The sequence below is a fragment of the Penaeus monodon genome, chromosome 43 (assembly GCF_015228065.2).
Source record: "Penaeus monodon isolate SGIC_2016 chromosome 43, NSTDA_Pmon_1, whole genome shotgun sequence".
Taxonomy (NCBI): Eukaryota; Metazoa; Arthropoda; class Malacostraca; order Decapoda; family Penaeidae; genus Penaeus; species Penaeus monodon.
This window is the reverse complement of record NC_051428.1, coordinates 28696281-28721280: the sequence shown is the minus strand read 5'-3', so window position 1 is coordinate 28721280 and position 25000 is coordinate 28696281. Positions and strand designations below refer to the sequence as shown.

At 48.6% G+C, this 25000-nt stretch overlaps 1 protein-coding gene across 1 annotated transcript in view; it reads left to right on the top strand.

Annotated features, from left to right (window-relative positions):
- Positions 1 to 22014, top strand: part of LOC119568168 (tribbles homolog 2-like) — an 83132-nt gene extending 61118 nt beyond the window's left edge. The window contains exons 4-5 of the mRNA XM_037916586.1: positions 18155 to 18337; positions 18527 to 22014. Of these exons, the coding sequence (XP_037772514.1) occupies positions 18155 to 18337; positions 18527 to 18845 (502 nt within the window). The 3' untranslated portion in view covers positions 18846 to 22014. The remainder of the gene's footprint in view (positions 1 to 18154; positions 18338 to 18526) is intronic.
- The last annotated feature ends 2986 nt before the right edge of the window (positions 22015 to 25000 follow it).

Sequence of the window (25000 nt, the reverse complement as noted above, 5' to 3'; positions counted from 1 at the left end):
TCCCCTTTCCTCCCCCTCTCCTCCTTCCCCTTGACCCTCCCTTTCCTCCTCCTCTCCGCCTTGATCTCCCTCTCCCCGCGTTCCCACCCCTCCTCCCTCCCTCCATTCCTCCCTTCCCGCTATCGCTCCTTTTCCTCCTGCTTCCTCTCTTTGATCCCTCCGTTCCCTCCGTTCCCTCCCTCCCTGCCTCCCTCCCTCCCTCCCCGCTGTCCCTCCCAGCGCACAGTGGCAGCGATTGCAACACCGGGGCCTTCAGACAATAGCAGGCGGGACGCAGCCCATGTCAGGTGACCCGCGATCCGATCCCGCAGTTCCGTGGTGCTGTTCAGAGGATGAGGGAAGCGTAAGGGAGGGAGGGAAGCCAGGGGGAAAGGGAGGGAGGGGGAGAGAGAGAGAGAGAGAGAGAAAGAGAGAGAGAGAGAGAGAGAGAGAGAGAGAGAGAGAGAGAGAGAGAGGGAGGGGGGGGGGGAAGATAGGAAGGGATTAAGAGAGTAGTTGAGAGAGAGGAGAGGAAGGGGGAAAAGAGAGGAGAATAAGAGCAGCAGAGAGAGATACAAGAAAGAGGGGGGGAAGAAAAGGAGGACAGAAAGAGATATTCAAAAAGACAAACAGATAGAGAAAGACACAAACACAGAAACAGCGAGTGAATGACTAAGAACCGGAGAGAGAGAGAGAGAGAGAGAAAGAGAGAGAGAGAGAGAGAGACTCGGTAAGTGTCACCTGTTATTGGAAACCCGAGGATAATGTCACGTATGACCCCAGGGCGTCTTGTGCAACCTCCCTCCCGGCGGCGGCGGCGGCGGGGGCCACGTGAGACTCGAGTGATACATCGCTGAGGATTGTCAACACGGCGGCACTTTTGCAGCCTGTCGGGGGGGGGGGGGCGTTAATGATTAAAATGAGGAGAAGCGATGGGAAAGGGGGGGCAGTGAGGGGGAGAGAGAGTGTAGGAGATAAGGAGGGGATGTGAGAAATGTAGGAATTGAGAAAGTGAGGAGAAACAGATAGCTAGACAACTGAGAGGTGGAGATGGGAAGAGGGAGAAAAAACAAGGAAACGAGGGAGAGAAAGGGAGAGAGGAGAGAGAAAGAGAAAGGCGACTTTAGACGGCGCGCGCGGTGGCGGAGGGGACGCGGCCGCACAAGGCCTGGCTACTCTGCTCGTGCGCCAATGTGACCGCAAAAACAATAGCGAAGTGCCCTCTGGTTGTCTCCGAATGCCCTGTCGTCGTGTGACTTGTCTCGTGGGGCAGATGGTGCCCGCCCGCCGCCCGCACGCCTCTCGCCCTCCCCCTCGCACCCTCCCCTAGCGCCCCTACAGACCTATAGAATTCAGCCTTCGTTCAGCATGACACGAACAGGGGCGGAAAGAACAAAAGGATAGCAATGCACGGTAGGCTTTAGAACAGATCCTCGCTGTCAGAAAGAGAGAGAAGTTTGCGTAAATGCTCGTCCATGGGCCGATGGTGCTCTTTGGCTATCAGCGATGCCAGGGGCGGGGGGCGGGGGGGCGGGGGCAGGTGTCCCGTGAGTTGGGCACGTGAGCCTCCCGGCCGCCCTGCCGCTGCCCGACCTCGCCTCCGGGATCGCCTTCCTCCTCGTCTTCTTATTCCCTTTCTTCTGTTTCGCCTTCTCTTAACCACTGTGTTTTCATTCTCTCTCTCTCTCTCTCTCTCTCTCTCTCTCTCTCTCTCTCTCTCTCTCTCTCTCTCTCTCTCTCTCTCTCTCTCTCTCTCTCTCTCTCTCTCTCTCTCTCTCTCTTCTCTGTGTTTCTTTTCCCGTTTTCTCCTCGCCCTACTTTCTTGTCGTCATTTTTTTCCTCCTCTCCTCTCTGCTTTCCTTTCTGTCAACACGAAAGTGTTGCTCTTCCTCCTCCCCGTTTCCCCACCCTTCCTTCCTCCTCCTCCCCTTCCCTTCCCCATCGCGAGTCACCCCCTTCACTCGCACTGGCGTTGAGCGGAGAGGAATCGAGTGAACACGCGTTCCTCTCCTCCTCTTCCTCCTCTCTCCTCTCTCCTCTCTCCTCTCTCCTCTCTCCTCCTTCCTCCCTCTATCCCACTCTCCTCTCCTCCCCATCCCTTCCTTTCCCCATTCCTCCCCTTTCGCCTCTTCTCCTCTCCTCTCCTCTTCTCTTCTCCCCCATGCCTCTTCCTCTCCCCTCTCCTCACCCGCCTTCCCCTCAACCCCCATTCCTTCCCCCTTCCCCTCCCCCGCCCCCTCTTCCCACTCTCGTGACAGCGCGAGGTGTTGTCAGCGCGGCGGCCGTGTCAAGGCGGCGGCGGCGACCCTTCCACCATCTGTTTGAATGCTCGGCCCTGATCGCCACCGCTGACCTCCGTCGACCTTTTCTCTGCAGCTTGTGCGTTATTTCTGGCTCGACTGGAAGCCTTTGGTGACCTCGGATGGCGATATGAGGGGGGGAGGGGGGAGGGAGGAGATCAGAGGGAAAGAGAGAGAGAGAGAGAAAGAGAGAAGGAGGGAGATGGAGAAATAGGTAGAGAGAGAGGGGGGAGGGAGTGAGAGAGAGAGAGAAGGAGAGGGAGATGAATGGATAGGTAGAGAGAGAGAGAGAGAGAGAGAGAGAGAGAGAGAGAGAGAGAGAGAGAGAGAGAGAGAGAGAGAGAGAGAGAGAGAGAGCAAAAAGAAAAATAGAAGAGTGTCCAGGCGATCACATCATTGGTCACTCACTGCAAGCTGTTGTCAGTGTTCGCATTTCCAGCGTTCGGGCTTTAGAAGGCATTCGTCGTGTCACACAATCCTCATATCTTCCTCTTCCCCCTTTTATTATCTTTCTCTCCTCCCCTTTTTTGCGGGAGTAAGCGAACACTGCGATGACGTAAGCGTACTCGGGAACAGGTTTGTCTCTAGCGGGTTGATATCTGAACCGCAATGAATCTACAGGTTATTTACCGTTGTGTAACGTCGGGCTCAGACGTGGGCGCCGTCGTCGCCTCTCGGTTTTATTCCCTCTCTCTCTCTCTCTCTCTCTCTCTCTCTCTCTCTCTCTCTCTCTCTCTCTCTCTCTCTCTCTCTCTCTCTCTCTCTCTCTCTCTCTCTCTCTCTCATTCTCGCCGTTTCTTTCCTATTCTTTCACTCTTTCTCTTCTTCTTCTTCTTCTTCTCCTCCCCTTTCTCTCACCTCGTTCTTTCCTTTCCTCCTCCATTCAGGGCCTGGTAAGAAGCAGCTCCAAGCTACGACGTTAAGGGAGGGGGGAGGGGGGGACGACAGGTGTTTCCTCATGCCAGTCGTGCGAGTCGTTTCGAGTGTCGTTCTGGTCGTCTCCTTTTTCCTTTCCTTCGAGTCGTCCGTCGCTTCGCACTCGGGCCTCCGATGGGCGGCGTCGGTGCTGGCTGAACCTGCTGCTCTTAGTATTATTATTAATGGCCCTTCGCTTTGTTTTTGTTTGCTTTTTTCCTTCTGTCTTATTCTTTGTCGGTCATTTCTCTCTTTCTTTTTTCTTTTCCTAGTTCTGTCGTCGTCTCTCTCTCTCTCTCTCTCTCTATCTCTATCTCCCACTCTCCCTCCCTCCCTCCCTCCCTCCCTCCCTCCCTCCCTCTCTCTCCCTCTCCCTTCCCCCGCCATCCTTTCATTCATTCAGTCATTCATGATTCTCTCCATCAGTTCGTCCATCCTTCCCACCCTCTCTCTTTTTCTCTCCCTTTCCCTTTTCCCTTCCCTCCCTCTCTCTCCTCCTCCCTTCCGCCTTCCCTCCTTCCGCCTTCCCTCCCTCCTTCCCTCACCTTCTGCGCCGGGATGTCGAGTCTCCTAAAGGACTCCTAAGTGCATTCCCTTGGTACGCCTGGGAATGCACTTGCCACCCCCCCCCGCCCCCCCCGGAATGCACTTTGCCCCCCCTCTCCCCTTCCCCCCTTTCTCTCCCCTTGTCCCTCTCCCCTTCTCTCTCACCCTCCCCCTGACCTGTCCTGGCGGGGGAAGGGACCCCTCGCCTTCGCAGGTCGGATTATCATAATGGCATCTGCAAACCACCACCATTGTCCTAGTTCCGCCTGCAACACAACAAGCTCTCACTGGCGCTGCAGTCTTTGCAAGTGCCCCCCCCCTCTCTCTTCTCGGTCAGAGACATAGTCCTACTCCACCACCTTCCCTTCCCCTCTCCTCCCATCCTCTTTCCTCTCTTCCCTTCCCATCCTCTTTCCTCTCTTCCCTTCCCATCCTCTTTCCTCCCCTCCACTCTCCCTTCTCTTCCTCTCCCGCTCTTCTCCACTCCCGCTCCCATTCCCTCCCCTCTCTACTTCTCCCCTCTACTTCTCCCCGCCCGCTCCCCTCGTCTCCCTTCCCGCAGTCCTCTTGCGCACACGTCTGCCGTGACCCGCTGCGCCGCTGGGCGACGCGGCCCCGGACGAGACGGACCCGCTGCGGCCGCCTTTGATCGGGACGCGGAAAGTTGTTGGAGCGTCCGTCGCGATCTGTGCATTGGCGGGGAGGAAGAAGAGGGAGAGGAGAGAGAAGAGGGAGGAGGGAGGAAGAAGGGAGAGGAGGGTGAAGGGATACCCAAAGCTAAGGAGGGAAGATGGGGTGGGGGAGGGGGGGAAGATAGGGTGGAAGAGGCGGTGGGAGGAAGGAAAGGAGGGAGGGAAGAGAATGTAGGTGGGAAGGAGGGAGGGATGGAAGGGAAGGAAGGGAGCGCGGATAGTGTGTTAACCACATGCAAGACACACGAGTATCAGATATGAATGTGATGGTCCTAGTCAGCGGAAGGGAAGGGGGGAGGAGGGGGGAGGGGAGAGGCGGGGGACGTCGCCTGGGTGACGACACCGACATATGAGCTCGGGTGACCCTGGACAGCCCCCTCCCCTATCCCTCACTCCACTTGCTGTCACCCCCTGGAACCTCCTGAGGGAGGTGGGGACCAGGAGGGGGAGATGGAGGCCGAGGGGGACCTGTTCCTGAGTCACTGGCAGGATCGAGCCATGTTGCCGGGTGCGGTGGGGAATGTGACGGGGGTCGGCCCCTAGGGGAGGGGGCGGGGGCGGGGGGGAATTTTATTTAATCCTCCTGCAGGACTTACGGCCTTAGGCTCCCAGGGCCCGCCGGTGTGGTTGTCCTCTTTTGAATCGCTTATTAAATCACACGGTTTCCATTTCCGTCGCTCTCGATTCGGGGGAAGGAGGTCTGTGCGCTTTTATTTATTTATTTTTGTTTTGTTGTTTATCTTTCTATCTTTGTATTTAATATCTTATTCTTTTTCGTTTGTACTTTGAGGGGGAGAGTCTTAAGCATAGATTTGTCAATTTCTGCAATGATGAAGATGAGCGAGAACAGGAATTCAGTAACACTAATATGTAATTCGTTTTATAAAAAGCAGAGAAGGGAAAAAATGTATATCTCGGGGACAGTATCTAGCCTATACCTATATCATACCTCCTCCCTTGTTCATCCCTGCGCCCCGTGTCCATGCCCCTTTTCCCCAACGCCCACACCCAAGTTCCCCAACGCTCATGCCCCTTTTCCCAACGCCCAACCAGTCCCAACGCTCATGCCTTTTCCCCACCCCAACCCATCCCACGCTCATCCCCTTTCCACCCCATCTTATTCCCCCCACACCCCCTACCCACACCCTGCCCGCACACCACCTCCCTTCGATCGCTCCACATGCTAACCTCTCGTGAAATCCGCCCCCACCCCTCCCTCACCCCACCCCGCTACCCCCGCTGCCCTAGCTTTCCCGCCTCTCCGCCGCGATTTCCCTCTGGCTCTCACGCCCGCCGCGCCGCGTGGGGGGGCCAGGACTAGGGGGAAGGAGAGGGAAAGAAATGAAGGGAAGGCGAGAGGATGAGAGAGGGAGCGGGAGCGGGAGGAGGAGGAAAATAAGGAGAATGGAGAAGGTTAGAGAGGGAGAAGAGAGAGAAAGAAAGGGAGAAGTAGAAGGAGAGGGAGAGGGAGTAGAAAAGAGGGGAAATGAGGAGAAATGAAAGGGTGGGGCAAGGAAAACAGAGGAATATAAAGAGAAATGAAGAGGGTGAATGAAGGAAAAGAAAAAGAGAGAGAAGGAGAGGAGAGAAGGTGGGGGTTGAGCGAGAGGGAGGAAGAGGGAGAGGGAGAGAAATAAGAGGAAGAGAAAAGAGAAAGAGGGAGAGGGAGAGAAATAAGAGACAGGAAGGACAAATATGATCATAGAAGAGGAAAGAGAAAGAGAATGAAAAGTCCGCGCATCCCACTTTGTTCTGCAACGCGAAGCAAGAAAGGGAAGGGCCTCGCAGGGCCGTGGCACTGCACTATACATGCAACAAGGACGTGTAGGGCGGGGCGGGGCGCGGAGGGGCGGGGCGGTGATGGAATGGCCCCCTTGTGGCACTGTGTCAAGAGGCATTTCCCACAGCTGGGCGAAGGGAGAGGGAGAGTGTAGTCTGGAGGACCTTCGTTGTAGAGATTGGTCTTCGTGTGTGTGCGTGTGTGTGTATGTGTATGTATGTATCACTCTGTGTATGTATTTGTTTGAGTGTGTTTTTGTGCATTGAACGTGCACCCAATTTCTGTGGGTGAAATTAGTGTGTGCGCATTTCCGTTAGTGTATTGAATGTGTGTGTATTCCTGCGAGGGTGTTTCATATGTATGCACGTTTGTATGTATGTATATGTATGTATGTGTGTGTGTGTGTACATTTAGGCGCGCCTTCCCCTTCGCGAGTCATAAATAAACCTTAGAAGTATTTCCTCCCGTGGCTGCGATATTTCCGTAGTGTGTGTAACTATTATGGAAAATTACGATAATGTGCGTATGTGTGTGCGTGTGTGTTTCTATCTTTGTGGCTGTGTGTGTGTGTGTGTGTGGTGTGTGTGTGTGTGTGTGTGTGTGTGTTATGTGTGTGTGTGTGTGTGTGTGTGTTCGTGCCCTTGTCTTTGAAAATATCATAGATTTGTTGCAGTTAATATTTTAGCGTTTAATGCAAGTCCCTATTAACTTTAGTGTTTATAAGTAGTAATATCGGCATCAGAATCATTATAATCGTTGCCATTGTGATTACTGTTATTATACCTGTCGATTTTTTAACTTTTATCATGTCACAATGTCATGTACTAAACGTTCGGGATTTTTACAAATTTATTGCATGCAATAAGTTGCCTGAAGGAAGAGTACTTTGCAGAGATTTATTTGCGGTTTATTAGAGAGTTTAAATGGCAAGAAGAAAACGGCATTTCTTATGTATGGCCTCAGTGCTTTCGCGTGTTATTATTGCGGTTATTATGACTATTTAATTATTGTTATTATCGGTGCGTTACTCCAGCCCTTTGGCTGTCTCTGGTTATTTATTTTATTCTGTAGATCTCCGATATTTGTTCGCATATTCTTCCATATTCCTGGAATGTTTACTTTTTATAATATTTTGATTTCCATCAAAATTATGCTCAGAAAAAAATGACCGATTTTCGTGAAGCTAACTAGACGACGCGGCCTGGACTGGAAGTGGAACGGCGGAGGGAGGGAGGGAGGGAGGGGGGGGAGGGACAGAGGCTGGGCTGCAGGGAGTAAGGAGTGAAGGGAGGGAGGGAATGGAGGGGGGAGGGGGGATGGACAGAGGCTGGGTAGCAAGGAGGGAAGGGATGAAAGAGTGAATTAGGACGGGAGGGAGGGAGAGTGAATTAGGAAGGGAGGGAGGGGGAGGAGGAGGAAGAGCCAGGGAGATGAAAAGGGGCGGCGGCGATGGCGTCCGAGCGACAGGCCGTTGCATCATTGATGGCGGCGGCGCAGGTCGCGATCCAGAATGTCAAAGGTGCGGGAAAGGCTGTGAAGGCAGCGCTCGGACGCTCTCGGGCCCGCGATCTCGATCTTTCTCTCACTTTCCCTCTCTCTCTCTCTTTCTTTCTTTCTTACTCTCTCTCTTTCTTACTCTCTCTTTCTTACTCTCTTTCTCGGTCTCTCTTTCTCTATTCTCCTCGTTTCTCCCCCGCTCTTCTCTCATCTCTTCCTTATCCTTTCTCCCTATTTTCCTCTGTCCCCCTCCTCCTCTCCTCTCTCTTCTCTTCTCTCCTCTATTTCTTCTTCCTCTTCTTTCTCCTCCTCCTCCCTTCCTCCTCCTCCTTTCCTTCTATCGTCGCACCTTGCCCCCTTCCCATTCTCTTCGCGCGACCCTCGCTGCCCGGCGTGGCTTTGCCGTGCGTGAAATGAAACTTGCATTTGCCCTTTTAAACGATGTTGCTATTTTAAGTCCTTCTGGCTTTTCTCTTTTCTCTTTTCCCTCTCCCTCCTTCTCTCTTCTCTTCTTTCTTTTCTGTTTCTTTTTCCACCGTCTTTCGTTTCATCTCCTTTCTCTTCTTTTTCTCCCTTCCTCGCTCTATTTCTCCTTTTCTCTTCTCTCTCTCTCTCTCTCTCTCTCTCTCTCTCTCTCTCTCTCTCTCTCTCTCTCTCTCTCTCTCTCTCCCTCTCTCTCTTTCTCTCTCTCTCTCTCTCTCTTCTTTCTCTCTCTCTCTCTCTCTCTCTCTCTCTCTCTCTCTCTCTTCTCTCTCTCTCTCTCTCTCTCTCTCTCTCTTTCTGTTCTATGTTCTGCCCTCTCTCATTTCCTCTTCTTTTCTCTCTTTCCACCATTGCCCCCTTTTTTTCCCCCATTATCTCTCTCTCCCCGTTTCTCCTCGTCTCGCGCTTCCCTTCCTTCGTCGAACCGCCCGCCTCGCTGCGTTCGGGCGACCTTCGCCCGTAATTAGGGTCTGTTTAATTGCCTAATACGGAGTCAACATCCGCTCCCTTGTTAGTGCTTCAATTTGCTGATGATGTACCTTTGGAGTTATTTTTTGAGTGTTTGTTTGTTTGCTTGTTTTGGGTTGTGTTCTCTTTCTTTCATTATTTCTTTTCCCTCACTTTCTCTCTCTCTCTCTTTCTCTCTCTCTCTCTCTCTCTCTCTCTCTCTCTCTCTCTCTCTCTCTCTCTCTCTCTCTCTCTCTCTCTCTCTCTCTCTCTCTCTCTCTCTCTTCTCTCTCTCTCTCTCTCTCTCTCTCTCTCTGTATTCATTTATATCTCTCATCTGCGTAATCTTATCTCTGCATCCATATTAACGTTTGATCTTATTCTCTTTCCAGGTAAGATCGCATGCGGGCGAGAGAAAGACAGACAGACAGGCAGACACACGCAGGTAAAAGCCATATTGAATTGCTTTTATTTCTTTGCGGTGGTCTGGCGTGCAAAGGTTCAAGTTGCAATGAAAGGAATCTCGTTAGTGTGCAGAGTTCATTAGCATTTAGGGATGCTGCGCTGTCCCGTGCCTGGCTTGTTCCCTTGGACTGGCTTGGCCCTCTGTTGGGAACTCTTTTGTTGCTGTTTGTGTGTTTTTTTGTCGCTCTTTCCTTCTCTCTCTCTCTCTCTCGCTCTCTCTCTCTCTCTCTCTCTCTCTCTCTCTCTCTCTCTCTCTCTCTCTCTCTCTCTCTCTCTCTCTCTCTCTCTCTCTCTCTCTCTCTCTCTCTCTCTCTCTCTCGCTTTCCTCTCTGCTGTCTTCCTGCTGCGCCGAAGGAGCGGCGTGAGTCACCCGGAGCCGCCAGAGTCCTTCCCGATCTCCTTCGTCCTCCTTCGGTCCCGCTACTCGCCGTGTCGTCTCTTCCTGATTGCGTTGTCGGGGCGGCGCTCGGGTCTGTTGTTCTTTCTCTGTCTCTCTTTCTCTCTCTCTCCCTCCCTCCCCCCTCATCTCCCTTCTCTTCCCTCCACCTCTCTCTCTCTCTCTCTCTCTCCTCTCTCTCTCTCTCTCTCTCTCTCTCTCTCTCTCTCTCTCTCTCTCTCTCTCTCTCTCTCTTACTCCTACCTTTTCTCTTTACGCGTCTCAGTCCCCCTCCTCCTCCTTTCGTCGTCGACACATTCTTATACATAAAACATAAAAAGCATTTTTTTTTTCCTTTTTCTTTTTTTATTGTTTGTGTTTTATTGTTTGTGCTTGCCCCCTTTTATATTATTCGCCGCGTCTGTCCATCGTGCAGTTTGTCAATTCACACAATAGCTTTCTTCCGTAATTTTAAGAGTTGACAACTCACTGCCTCACTGTTCTTGTTCCAGTTCTATGCATTTTTTCTCATCTCTCTCTCTCTTTTTCTCTCTCTCTTTCTTACACTCTCTCTTTCTTTCTTACTCTCTTTCTTTCTTTCTTACTCTCTCTCTTTCTTTACTCTCTCTCTTTCTTACTCTCTCTCTTTCTTCTCTCTCTCTCTCTCTCTCTGTTTTCCCTTTCCCACTTTCTCTTTTTCTCTATCTTTCTCTCTCTTTGTTTTTTTCTTTATTTTTCTCTCTTTCTTATTCTCTCCCTCTCCCTCTCTCCTTTCTTCCCTGCCCCCTACCCCCCTTCCCACCCTCCCTCTCGTACCCCCCCCATTTTTTCTTGAGCGTACCCACTGACCTCCCTCCCTGTTGATTCTCCCCCTCCCTCCCCCGTTGACCCCCCCTCCCCCTGTCTCTCCATTCTCATCTGCACCCTGTTCCTTTCGACGCCTTCGCTTTCGCACTCTGCCCCCCCCCCCCCCCGCCCCAGTTGCAGTTTATCTCAGTTCTTGGGTTCGTGCGATAACGGTTTTGCTTTTTTATTATGCGAGATGAAATCCCCCCCCCCCCCCGTGTGTGTGTGTGTGTGTGTGTGTGTGTGTGTGTGTGTTGTGTTTGTTTGTATATGTATTTGTAGTTGTATTTGTATTTGTAAGCCGTGGTTTTCCCAGCAGCTTCTGCTATGCACGCCTGCTTCTGCTACCGCCCAGCAGGTGGACGCGTCAAGACCCCTTCTATTATACCCTCTTTTCCAATTTCACTCGGGTGACTCGGCAGCCGAGAGAAAATAAGAGAAAGTCCAAAGAAAGTGAGGAGGAAGCAGGTGTGTTTGTATGTTTCCACGTCTCCCTTGGCTTTACAAAACTTTCGTTGTCGACTCTTTTATTTCTTGATATTACACTGCCGATACTATTTCTCAAACGATTTCATATGTGAGGTGCAATACGAAGGAAACGGGCAGGTAACAGCGCCCTTATGGCCGGGGTACACAAGGCCGGAAATCGGGCGGCGCGCGGCGGGATGCGTGTGCCGGCGGTTGCACGCGACTCTGGCCCGTGTGCAAGGCGGCGGTAAGGGCGATTTCGCCTCGCTGGCGGCCGGCGCTGGTGACGGTGGCAGGGGTCGGTGATGAAACGCAGACTTGGCGCGGTTGTCGCAATTGTAATTATGGCTGCCGTGGCCTCCCCTTGAATTTATTGAATCCTATCGCGAAAACCCGTTTCGGGCGGCGACGGGGAGGCCCACGCGCGAAAACGGAGCGCTGGAACGCCTCGAAGGAGGGGGGGAGGGTGCGAAAGGGGAAGGGGAGAAGCGAGAGAGAGGGGGAGAAGGCCAAGATCGCAAGGAGCGGCGAAGGGGAGGGAGTCGGAATCTTCGCAAAGGGAGGGGGGGCATTCTTCACTTTTATTGCCTCGACTCTTTTCTTCTTTTCTCTCTTCAACCTGCAAATATGAACAACATCACGTCATGGCCTCTCGATATGGCTTTACTGGGAAGAGAGGGGGGGGGGGAAGGAGAGAATGAAAAAGAGGGGAAGAGAGGGGGAGAGAGAGAGGACTTAGAAGGATGGATAGGATAGGAGATACAGGTGAGCAAGCATTTCATCAGCGTAGTTAGGCGAAGTGTGCAAATGTAATTGGAGAGAGTGTACACGTGTGTGCGGCCGTGTCAGTCAGGGTGTGTTTGAGAGTGATGCAAAAAGGGAAGCTTGCGACACTCTCGTGGAAAAGGAAAAGGGTGGAGAGGGGGGCGGGGAGGGCGCGATGGGTGACAGCCAGGGCGTTGCTGACCGGGGCAGCTGGTTCAAGGGAGGCGTGTAGGTTTCCCCGCCAGGAATCCGAGCGAGGCTTCTTTTATCATGATTATGTTATCGGCGCCGTCGCCATCATCTTCATCACGTACCTCCATCACGCATCATCGTCGTCGCCATCAGATGGAGAAATCCCGAGGCCGCCGAGCCTCGCGTCCCACACGCGCTGCAATTAGACATTCTCCGTCAAACTCCAAGAGCGGCAGAGACACGAGAGCCGCGCGCACCGCCCCGCGCGAGGGAAAGTTAGGCTGCGAAGAGGCGTCCGAGGAAGGTGACACGGCGGCCAGGGGTGCAGGAGGAGGAGGAGGAGGAGGTAGGAAGTTGGGAGGTGCAGGAGGACGTCTTTGTATGCGCGACTGATTGTTTGTTTGACGGCCGTGCGAACGCCTTCCGCGTCGTATTGGCGTCCGTGCGTCTGCTGGCGATGGCTTCCATTTCCGCGACATGTTTTCTCGGCGGCCACCCGAGCGACGCAATAGCTGCAACAACATCGGCCCGAGATGCAGCGCTGCGCCCGGGCGAGCGCGAGCAGTGACGGCCGAGTGAACGGTGAGCATTAACCTTGTCTCCGGCGGTAAATTTGTTATAGATGCGGTATGGTGGGAGCGGACGCGCGGCCTCGGTGTCAGCCGCCAACCTTCACCTACTTAAGGATTCTCAGTCACTCCGCTCCTCTGCCGCCGCCGCCGCTGCCGCCGCCGCCGCCGCTCCCCTGCCACGCCGCCTCGCGCTGCGTGGCGCCTGCCGGAATTCCTCCTCGCGGGCCGTTCCGCTGCTCCTGCCGTGGCGTCTGTACCGAGGGAGGGCGCGGTGGCAAAAGCTTAACGGCCTGCCACCTGCCGCCAGCTCCTCCTCCTCCACCCCCCGACATCGGGAGTGGCACTCCCGCCCACCTCAACCCGCACATAATGACACATTTAGAGGCCGTGCGGCGGCGTGGAGCAAGCCCGCGCGGGGCGTGTCGCAACATCACACGCGCACGTAAATACTCTATTGTGAGCGAAATGTCACAAGCAAGCGGGCGAGAGCGCGAAGGAGCGAGCGCCGCGCGAGCGTGCATGCCTGGCTGGCTGTCGCCGCCGCGCCTCACCTCGACACTGTTCGGCGCGGCTCCCGGTGTCCCGTGGCCGTCACACCCGATCGGTAACCTTAACCTGGATGTTACGGGGGAGCGGGGGGAGGGGGATTGGGGACGGCAGCGGCGGGGGAAGGGGGAAGCGAGGGGGGAGGGCTCGCAGTGACGAATGAGAATATCGTCACAGGGAAGAGAGAGGAGAGAGCAGGGGAGGGGGGAGGGAAAGAGGGGGAGGGAGGAGTATTGTCACCAACCCCTACTTTACTCGTCAGTGCCTCCGTTGCCTTCGGAGCCCCACATGGCCGCCTCCCAGCATGCATGACTGTCATGGAGGTCTGGGGGAAGGACGCGTGCACCAGACCCGCTCGCTCGCTGCGCCGTGGGACGTGTCCTTTCAATGGCATGCTGACGCCGAGCTGACGCTAGATGCTCGACTGAACTCTGATTAAAAGGACGAATTAGGATCATTAGAGCACGAAAGTAGTGACGATGGCAGAAATTCCAGTCGTAATAAACCAAAACACTCATCTTACTGACGTGGGTGCTTCGTCACCTAAACTGAGCCATTCACAGCCCTCTTAACACTTCATACACACGCGTTGCTCACACCCCCTTACACTACGCAGAGCGATGCCACTCACCCCTAACACTATTTACACATACATCCGCTGTGTCGTAACACCTCGGAAATCCTCGCCCTTGCTGATCGAGACGCACACTCCCCTCCTTAGAACGGGGCCCAGGGATAAGATAAGCAGTAGGAAGGCGATAAGTGCGCGGGGAGCAAGCAGGGAAGAGAGCTCGGGTGTTTGATGGTCTGTCTGTCTCTCGCGGTGCGTGTGTTTGTGAGTCGGTGCGTTGGTTTGAAATAGACGTGCTGGCGTGGCCAGGTTCGTTGGTCTTGGCGTGTAAGGTTGATAAACGGGCAGGTAGATAGATGGACAGGTAGAGAGTAGGTGGAAGGGTAGATGGAGGAAGCAAAGAGATGGATTGTTAATGGTAGCAGAAGGGTAGATGGACGAAACAGATCGATTGATTGATAAAGGGAGTAGACGGAAGGGGAGATGGAGGAAGCAGATAGGTAGATGGATAATGGGAGTAGGTAGACTAAATAATAGGATATCAGTCTGCCCATTACTCGTTACTGAACCAGTTTGACTGAAAATGAACGCCAGAGCAGGGGTTGCGTGTATCCATGATGGCCGTTGCTGGATGTATGTAGGTTGGACACTTGTAATGGTCTTGACTTTTTTAAATGACATTATGTAGGTCGCACAGGGAGAGCGCCCAAGAGGGAGGAGGAGGAGGAGGTGGAGGGGAGAGGAAAATGGAGGGAAGGGAGGAGGTAAGAGGAGGAGAGAGGAGAGGAGGGAAGATAAAGATTATAGTGGCAGGAGGAGGAGGAAAAGATAAAGGGAAGGAGTGAGAAAGGGAAAGATACGAGGAAGAAGGAAGAAAAGACGAAGACATGAGGAGAAATGAGGACGAAGGGAGGAGAGGGGGGGAGGGAGGGAGGGATGGAGGCCTACAGGTGCAAAGAGGCGTACAGGGGAACGTTGATATTGTGTGACCTGTTGTGGCCCCCAAGGGAAGGGCGGGGGGGGGGGCGTTATGAGGGTGGGAAGGGTGGGGTGGGGGGGGGTCTGGAGAAAGATTGTCGTTAGATTTGGTGCGTACGTGTTTGTGTGTTGTTTCTTTTAATTTTTCTTTTTCTTTTTTTTTCTTTTTCATTTTCTTGTGTTGTCCTCCCCCTTTTTTCTCTTTCGGCCGTTATGCTCCTTCCCTCTTGCCGTTTGCTGTTTTTTGCTCTTGTCACATCGCCTCTGCTTCTGTCCTCTCTTCTCCTTTATTCTGTTCGTTATTTTTTCTCTCTTTTCTATTATCTCTTACTCGCTCCCAAGTTACAAGAGATATATTGCCCCTCTGGTTAAAAAAAATCAGATTACCTTCCTCTCCGCCACGAGGGGATCTGAAGCCATTTCACAAGGAGACTCGGCGGCGAAGACCAGGGGAAGCAGGTGCCTGTCGCCGCCTCCGCCCTTTCTTCGTCTTGCCTTTCCCCCCTCTTCTTGCCTTCCATTCCTCTCCTCCCCTCCCCTTCGTCCTTTCTTCCATTCCCCCTCCCTACCGTTCTCTCTCTCCCCTCCCCCTCGCTTTCGCTTCCCCCCCTCTCTCCCCCTCCCCCTCCCCACCCTCATTGTCAGCAGAGTCAGCCAGTCTGGAACAGCTTCTGCAGCGGCTGACGTAGTTTAGATACATGGGAGTTGGCAGCGTGACGCCGGTAAGGTCGCTCTGCGAGGGGCGTGTCTGTCTCGCTGGCCTGCTCGCGGGCGACACCGCCGACGACGGCGATTCCCTTGTAAGACCTCGTGGCTCTCGCTGGGGGGGGGGGGGTCCAGGGAAGAGGGAGGGGAGGGCAGGGGAGGCGGGGGAGGTCGGGCGTGCGGGTGAGGGGGACTCGGTGTCTTGTGGTTTGTCACGAGGTGCGTTATTTTGTCATGGGTTAGGGACACGAGCTGGCTGTCGGTCGCGCGGCCTGCCACTCGTGTGATTTGCTTAGCGATTCCACGCGCCAGTCCGCGAGGCCGTCCTCGGGCGGACGTCGAGTCGCCGCCTTTGGAGCTCACTCTTCTGGGCGATTGGATGTCATCCTCGCGCTTCGGCTGATTTCAGGGGATTTGGGGGAAGTCAAACGAACCTTATACGATAACGAAAGCGACCATCTTGATTAAGTTTATAATTGATATGCCAGCGATGAAAATGACGACGGCGATTAATGCAATAACGACGAAGGTAATGACGAAGCTCTGGAAATACCGCCGCATTGCGCGGCTGCGGTGCGCGGGCGCGCCAGGCCTCCCCGGGCTGCGCGGATCAGAAACTCGCGCCGTAACCTAGAAATCGCCGGCGGGGATCGGCTGCGGCTCCCGGACGGACGTCGGGGGGGGGGGGGGGGGGGGGGGGCAGCAGTGGGAAAATTTGCAACACATAACCGTTGCCATTACGCAGTATATGGATGTCACGGCCACCCTGCCAAGGTGACGTCACGTTGCGACACGGAGCTCTGCCCCCTCCCCCTCCCCCCGCGTCATTACCTCCTACCTTGCCGCCCCCTCCCCTTACCCCCCCTCCCCCGACGCGGATGTTGACGTATTGCGTGATTCGGATGTTGTTCATTTTCTTCTCTTCTCTTTCTTCATTTCTTCGTCTTATTTTTCCCCGCCTTATTTGGACTCGCGCGTTCCTCCCTCCCCGTGCACGCACTCACGGCGTCCCACACCCTAGGAAATACTTGGATTCTGAAGGAGGGAAAAGGAAAAGTTTTCGGGAGTAAAAATGTCGTTCCCTTTTATAAGCGAGGGGGAGGGGGGGAGGGGGGCCGATGTAGATGTCGATATGTTCGGGCGATTGTGTAATCAGTCCTGTAATAGGAAAATGAAGTGAAATGAAGTGATTCTTTTATTAATCATAATAACAAAAAGAAGATTAGAATTAGTGATAGTGATAAAGATGATAATGATAATAGCAGTAATGATGATAAAATTATGATGATAATAATGATAATAGCAAGAATGAGGATAAAAATTATGATGATGAGAATGATAATCGCAATAACAATAATGATAACAGTAACGATAACAATAATGAATCAGAATGAATAAATAGAAATACGCAACACTACTGCAGCTCTCAGGACCTCGGGCGCCGCACCTCCTTTCGTCTTTGTTCTCGGGTTGATCAACAAGCTTGAGAAATTGGAAGGAAATGCATCACAGTCCTCGAGTTGCTTCGGCGCAGGAGGAGTCTGTTGCATGTTGCAGCCCAGCGCGCGGCGGAGGAAGGGGGAGGGGGCGTGTGTGTGCATGCATGGTTGATGGTGTTGTGGATTCGATTAGGACAGGAGAGCTGGGCGATTGTTGGGGGTACCCGCGCTCTTTTTTCTGGCTCTTTCTCTCTTTTTATTCTCTTTTCTTTTAATCTATCTCCCTCCTTATCCCTCCCTCCCTCCCTCTCTGCCCCCTCCTAGCCCCTCCCTCCCGTTGGTGATTAAGTTGTTGGGTAAAGGCAGAGATGTTGACAAACACGAGGGGGGATTTGTTTCATAAAAGGAAATGCCTTTGCAACCCCCTTGTATTGTAACACGTGAAAGGGAAAGGCGGCGGCGGCTGCGTCGGGCGGCTCCTCAGATGCGCCCTCGCTGCCGGATCTAGGCGTCGGGCCGGATTACGAGGAGGGTCTTGTCTTTTTTTATTGGTTTATTTGTCTATTTTTCTTATGGTGGCGGAGGCATTTGCCGATTTATTAGTGTCGGTGGTTCTTTTGTTCTCGTGATTTCCCTTTCTGCGTTCGATTTAGTATTTCTTTGTTTTCATTCACTTTTTTATAATATCTTGCCTTCTCTTTCTCTCTCTATCCTTATTTCTCTTGCTTTACCACTTTCTTTATGACTTTGTTAGCCATTTCCTCCCTCCTTCCGTATCTTTCATCTTTTAAATGGATTTGTAATGCATTCAACACAGTGCTATCCCTCCTACAAATATTACGGCATGACGCAAGAGAGAAAATACTTTTTCTCTCATTACATGAACCCAATGACATTGTGTGTGTGTGTGTGTGTGTGTGTGTGTGTGTGTGTGTGTGTGTGTGTGTGTGTGTGTGTGTGTGTGTGTGTGTGTGTGTGTGTGTGTGTGTGTGTGTGTGTGTGTGTGTGTGCGTGCGTGCGTGCGTGCGTGTGCGTGCGCGCGTGCTTGCGTCATCTGTATGCATGTGTGTTTGTACATATTTTTTTATTCGTTTGGAGTAACTTCAAGTCCCGAGGCTGTGTGTCTGCCCTCGAGAAGTGCCCGGCGGTGTCACAGGTTGGGTTCCGCGAGCCGAGGCGCCTGAGCAATCTTCGGCCGCCCGCTCTCAGCACAGCCTTGACGCCGAGTTTTTTGTGTGATTTTTTTCTGTGTTGAGTTCTTTTTTTGCGGCCGCTAAGGGGATAACACTGTCACTTTTTGTGGGCTTTGAGGCAGTTTTACATTAGCTTTACTTTTTTATCCAGGATATTTAAGAGAGGATAGTTTAAGGTCTACTTTATGATAATTTATAGCACATTAAGTTGAGATTACCTCAAAAAGATCGAAAGGTAAAAATTCATGAAGGACAACTTTCCAATATACTTTCAGCAGTCGAGTTGAAGTAACGGTGCCAGGTTATTAGTGTTACTTATTTTTCTTTTAGGAGGTAAGAAGCACCATCTCTGCCTGTTATTTTAATGGAAATCTAACGACGCTTTTCTTCCCCCGACAGACAGCAAGTGTGTCTAGAGAGCCTAGAGGACAGCGTCCTGGTGGGCGACGAGGACTGGCTGCAGGACAAGCACGGCTGCCCCGCCTACGTCGCGCCGGAGATCCTCACGTCGTCCTCGTATTCGGGCCGCGCCGCCGACATGTGGGGCCTCGGCGTCATGCTCTACACCATGCTCGTCGGCAGGTGAGGACTCCCGGAGGACAGGGCTAGGAGGGGTTGGAGGGGTAGCTTGTAGGTGGGGGTTGTAGCAAATACTTGTGGATCCTCCCGAGTGGGCGTGTGGAACATAATGTTGATATCATGAAGTGATGCTGCCGAGAATGTCAGCGAAGGGATACTCCGAAGTCTAACGCCGGCCCTTTCTTTCCCCAGGTATCCATTCCATGACTCGGACACGTCGTCGCTGTTCGCCAAGATCAGGTGCGGCGAGTTCAAGGTGCCTGAGTGGGTCAGCTCCCGCGCGCGCCACCTCATCACGGCCCTGCTGCGGCGCGACCCCGCCCGACGCCTGGTGGTGCAGGACGTGCTGTCGCACCCGTGGCTGACCCGGCCCCCGCGCGACCACCCGCTCAGAGACCCCACCGACCACACCGTCCCCACCATGTTCTTGCAATCACCGAGCCACCGCTCTCAGTCTCCGAAGGCGGGCTCCGCCGCGGCGACCCACGCGCCTAGTCTGTTCGGCCTGTAGGGCGTCGAGCACCTGCAACGTTTACCTCTTCGGCGGCCTCGACGTGAACCACGGGGCCGCCTGCGAAAACAGCAGTGGGCTTTTCAATTCTATTTTTTTATCATTATCCTTATCGTCAAAGCCCTCGACGTGCATTACATGTATTATGCCCTCATTTGAGATCTATCAGATTGCTCCAAGTATTCAATCAATTATTTTTATTTTGCCTCAGAGTTGATCCTGTTTCCACGAGGAACTGAATCTTGCAACAAACTGCCATTTATGTAGCATGTCTGCTTGACTTGCGGAATCAGAAGAGTTTGCAGTGCAATTCGTAGTTTTATAACACCTACAAAAAATTAAAGGTATCACAGGTATTCACAGATATGTTTGTATGTAACAATAATATATAAAACAAACCATGAGGGTAAAGTGGCTTGGTGCATCCAAAACACGACAATGGTGGTGGTGCTTTCCATGCCTTTTGGACGTTCGTATACTGTATAATTATTCTGTTATGATATGGAAAGGCTGTCCTTTATATTTTGAGATTTTGTCCAAATAGAACGTTTTATAAAATGCTTTCCATATAAAAACAAACATACATCTTCTGACCGGTAGGGATATTTGTGCATATTCTAACTGAAAAGCGGGCAGAGCAGCAAGGCCCCTTGTTCCCTAGTCTTAGGAAAGAAAATGAAGCTTTAGGTATTTTTCATGGATTCCAGCTAAGCAACCTAGCAGGACAAAACGTCTCGGAGTGTGCTCGTTCGTAGTCATGGGCACGGTTGAAAATCTGTGATAACTTGCATCTTCAAGGCTTGTAGGCTTCAGTAAATAAGCGTTAGTGAAGAGTGTTCCATATCATCAAGGGGTCTCTGTGTTGCGAGGCATGCTCCGGGCGGCCCAAGAGACAAGGTGTAAAGAATAGCTTTGTAGATTTGCAGGCTTGAAGATGCATACTTCTTGAAAGATATTCTTTTAGGGATCCTATAGCATTATCCTGTATTTGGATCAATGGCAAGACAAAAAAATATCTTTACCTCTTTCATGTATGTAATTTTTAAATATTTTCTATCAGTGGCAAGTAAAGTACAATATTAAACAATAGGGAGTAAGTGTCGTCTTCTGTGTGTGTATAAATACATACTTCAAACATGAAAGAAACTGCTGTATACTATGTAATATTTTCAGGAAATTGTCTGCAATTGCAATTAAACTAGCCTATCATTGGTATGCAGAAGCAAGCTTTATGGTGTTGTAAGAATTCCAAAGGGTTTGTGGCGGAATTTCCTTGATATTACAACAGACTTTTAAAATCTTCACTACTATAGAATTAATGCTGTAGTTTCAACTTAGCATTTGCTTTTAAAGTATCTTTTTTCACGGTTACGTAACAGCAGTTATTTCAGATATATGGTAGACCTAGTTGGTGAACATAGCACAAATCTTGTTTAGCAGTGTTATACTTTAGCAGTTTCTTGAAGCAATGCAATTTATTGGTAGTTAGCTTTTATTTGTATGTAAAAGTGACAGATTATTTTAATATAATCATGATAGCTCTACAACTTATGTGAGGTATTTATACTCTGCTTTATTTTCATCTTGGTATTGCATTGTGAATACAAGCTAAAGATACTCCAGCTGTATAAAGCAGCAAAGTAACATTGCCACAACAGAGTCTACTGTATAGAGTGAAGGGTAAAGGGTATGAAGCCCTTTCCTTAATTGGTGTGTATGATTCTACAGTATGAATGTGTGTGCAAAGCATATTGCATAAAAATCTGTCGGGCGATATGATCAGTTACATCAACATGGGTACGTGGTTTAGTAAGCCATATTTTTCTAGAAAAATGAAAAATGTGAGTTATCGAACTGCCGCTGTAAATCTATTAATGCTACATGTGTATAAAGACACCGTCTTTGTGCAATTTCAAGTTGAGAGTTACTGATCGTTCGCAATGCTGTTAATAGGTAACGCCATGTGTCAAATCTTCCCCACATCTTCCGTTTCCAGCGTACAAGATGACACAGTTGTGGCAGGCAGTCCAGGCCGTATTGTTCACGACTTCTGACTGATTAAAGGAAGTGTTGGCATTGATCTTTTCAGGGGATCACGCAATAGTAGTGTTGGGATGGATTCGTTTCTGTGTAAATTAGCATATTTTATAATCTTTTGTTATTTCTATCATAAGTGCACTCCTTAATACTGTCTTGTTAGATTTACTTTTTTATTTGCATTCCCAATGCTAGTCCTAAATGTGTAGAGAATAGAGTACAGATGTTGAACAAGAAAGTATTTGATGGAATAGTATAGTTGCGCTCCCCTGATAATGTGATTGTGTACATATAAGTTTGTTTTAGGTATCAGTATTTATTTCTTTGCATGGAATTCAAAGTCCAGGCCCATTCATGTTGGGTTAGCATTTGGCGAGTTGCGACGGTTGCTTGATTGTGGTGGGGAGGATAGATATGAGAAACCAAATTGAAAGCGTTTCATGAGTTGGCAATTCTTTTTGTTCATAGGCTCGTGTCTGGTATTCGACAGAGAACCCTGCTCAAAGGTACTAGGTTGTTTTAGCAGAATGTATGTGCTGATAACGAAATGTATGAATATTGATCTTTTACGTTTGTAAAAGTCTTTGTTCTATTTTCTGGCTAAACCAGTGCCTTGCCAGTGTCATTTTAGCATGATCACAATTTATTGGGCCAGATTTCTTTCTTTTAATCTCAAGGATGTAGTACTTGCAAGGATAAGATTAGATTTCATGAAAAATTACTCTGACTGCTCTGTATCTTGGTATTTAAAAAATTATATTTTTCCTGAAAAAAAAAATGCTTATATTCATACATTTATAGGTACCTTCAGTTTCAGTTGGTTATATAAAAGATAAATCCAGTAAGTGAGGATTCAATTAAAAAGAAATCCTGCTGACAACCTAGTCCAATGGGAAACCTGTTTGTGTCACAACTGTATGTGTAAGGGACAAAGTGTTTTTTGTATCTAAATAAAAATACTCTTTCCATCATCTGGAAGCTAAAAAGCATTTTTAACAAACTTGCCCCAATGAGAGGATGCTGTCCCTTACGTGTGCAATAAGATACAGAATGCCATGATACTTGTGTAAATAACAGTTTTGTATATATTCTAATGTGAATATTCCATGTTATAATAAAAATTGAAATTTTATGTGTTTTTTATTTTCATTTCCAAAAACTGCATGTATTATAAATACATGTTGAAAGTACAAATGGCTAATTAAACTGCTTTTCTTCAAAATATGGCATTTATTTATACAATTACAATGTTTTCAAACCTTGGAAATGGAATATGAGAGATGAAACCCCTATAAAATGAAAATGACTTAAAATGTTTACTGTATAAAGAACAAATTGAATTTTGAAGTATATGGAGAACTATGGCAAAATAACTTGCTTCATAATAATCATTATAATAAACAATAACCATAAAAAAGTAATCTGATTTTTAAAAGATTAATGGTAATAAAACTATTACACGAGTCTCAACACAAGAAAGTACTACTAGCTTTTAATCCCCCAAAAATGAGATGAATGACCTTTTATCAGCTCTTTATAAGTGTTGCCTAGAAGTGTTGCCTAAACATGAAATGTACAATAAAAAGGTGAAGTGTTCCTCATGAACTATGGACAATGATGATGAAATGATACTAACAGGATGTTCAGTGCCATATATTCATTTATTTTGTACAGATTTTTATCTACCATTTAGTCCTTGGATGGCACATTTATTCTCAAATCTACACACATTGCCACAATTCAAAAAAAAGAAGAAAAAAAGCAATATATATATATAAACCTTCATGACATAAGCATTAATATCAGTCCATTGAGTGATGGTTTGAAGGTTTCAGAGGAAAAAAGTTGTATAGAGTGAAATGTTATTTAACAAAATATAAAAAATACATAACACTTTCTTTTTAAGGAATAATATCAATATTTTTTAAAGTAAAATGAGCAAAAAGAGTATTGAATTTTAACAATACAATAATAAGAATACCATCAACCTCTACTTGAGGTTTATAAGTAATGATTAACTAAAATAAAATTTGCCATTGCTAATATCTTGACCTTAAAATCTTTTGCTAAGGATCCTGGTATACATATGAATAATAATACACTGAAATTCAAACTGGAAACTATTTTATGGCAAGTTCTTACAGCCTACTCTGTGACTCATATAATTTCAAATATCCTAGTAGCATATATACACACATGCAAACACACGCACACACACACACACACACACCTTTTTCTTCTTCTCAAGGAGCCTTAAAATCTCCATAATTAAGCTATCACAAAATGTCTTTACAGCAGAATTTTTGCTCCATGTGCCACAAAGTTGTGAAAAGCTATCAATGATACTCTAAAAAAAATAAATAAATAAATAAAAAAAAGATACATTCCGAGAAATGATGCTGCACTAGCATGTAATTATCAAACAAGGAAACCACAAGAGATACAATATCACTCATGTATTTACACTTAGTCTTACCTACAAACAAAACAGAAACACATCCACAAGCACCCGCACACTCAAATTCAGACACACAGGCAGATATCCACCTAAGCACACACATGTGGCTCTGGTCTGGGTGTGGCACACTTAGTACTGAGTCAAGGACAAGTTCCAGGTACAGAAGAAGTGGGTGAGAGAGCCACCCAGCACATGGGGGAGCAGCCTCATAGCATCGCGCCAAACTAGAAACTGCAAAGATAAGAATGGCAGATACAAATGGTCAGTGAATAATACCATCTGGTTAACTGTGGGGAAAATAATTTGTTAAATACTCTCATAAAATAAAAGAAAAATCATTTCAACAACCACTTTCACAATCATCAAAAGCTGAACACACTTGACAAAGGTGGATCACGATGAGCTGTATCATATTTACAATGCTAATTCCAATCTACATTACACAAGGTACATTTTTTGTACTAAATCTCCTAAATGCATTCAAATGCATGCTTCACTTTTTTCTCAACCATTCCTCCAACATATCACCATTGTTGACTTTTCTATTTATAATTTTCTAGCTTGCTCCACTTATGAAAAAACTGGCTCATTTTCTGCATTAGCTGCACTCCAGTTAACAATGAACACATTTCTGAAGTACTGAATATACTTTGGAGTCTTTTGGTTGCATCCACAGTACATGTTTAACAAATGCTTCACTGAGATTGATTCCTTACTTTAACATGCTTTTAGTAAAAATCAAAATGGAGTCAAAACTTTGAACACCGTCTTCTAAATAGACGAAACTTGTTCTCACGTCTTGTATATATATATCATTATACCATTTGCAACTGTTATAAACAGCTTGCATTTTTACAGACAATTCATCTGACCTGAAATTGATTCAGTTTCATAACTATTTGCCAATAGGGTTTCTTCAATCAACAAAGGTTACCAATCAATACATGTATATATCACATAGCACACACAGGAATGCAATGAAGCTCAATATAATTATGAAGGTGCTGGTTTATGAAAGTCATAGAAATTACAACTAGCATTAATACATTCCCTCTAAAGTGTAAGAGAGTATCCATTAGAAAAATACATTACATTAACTCTTCTTAATTAATTGGTGTAATCTTAAAAAAACAGTTCTTAACAACATAGGAGCAAACTGTGTAAATATTCTTAATCATCACAACAGTAACTCTATTTTACACTATTATTAAAATGCGGCTGCTGACAGGAAGTGAGTGTGTGAGCTGAAGGGGGGTATATGTAATGAAAGAATATGTTTAGCAGAGGAGGGATAGAGGATGTAAGTATGTGATGGGGGAGGGGGTATTGTGTTCTGATGGTAGGCTTATGTTGAGTGGCTGCATATGCATGTGTTCTTTTTTTTTTTTTTTTTTTTTGGGGGGGGGAGGTGTGTATGTTACAAGAAAAGCATTCAGTAAATTTTGTTAATTATAATGTACATTTTTATATGGATTATGCACATAAATTTTTTTTATATGGATTATATACATATATAATGTACATATTATCAAAGAAATCACTCAACTCATATACAGAGAGAGATGCAGTTACTTATGTACACACACACAGTCATAATGTGCATGTGCATACACATAAAGGCACAATTATACATGTGTGCACACAAACAAACAAACAAACA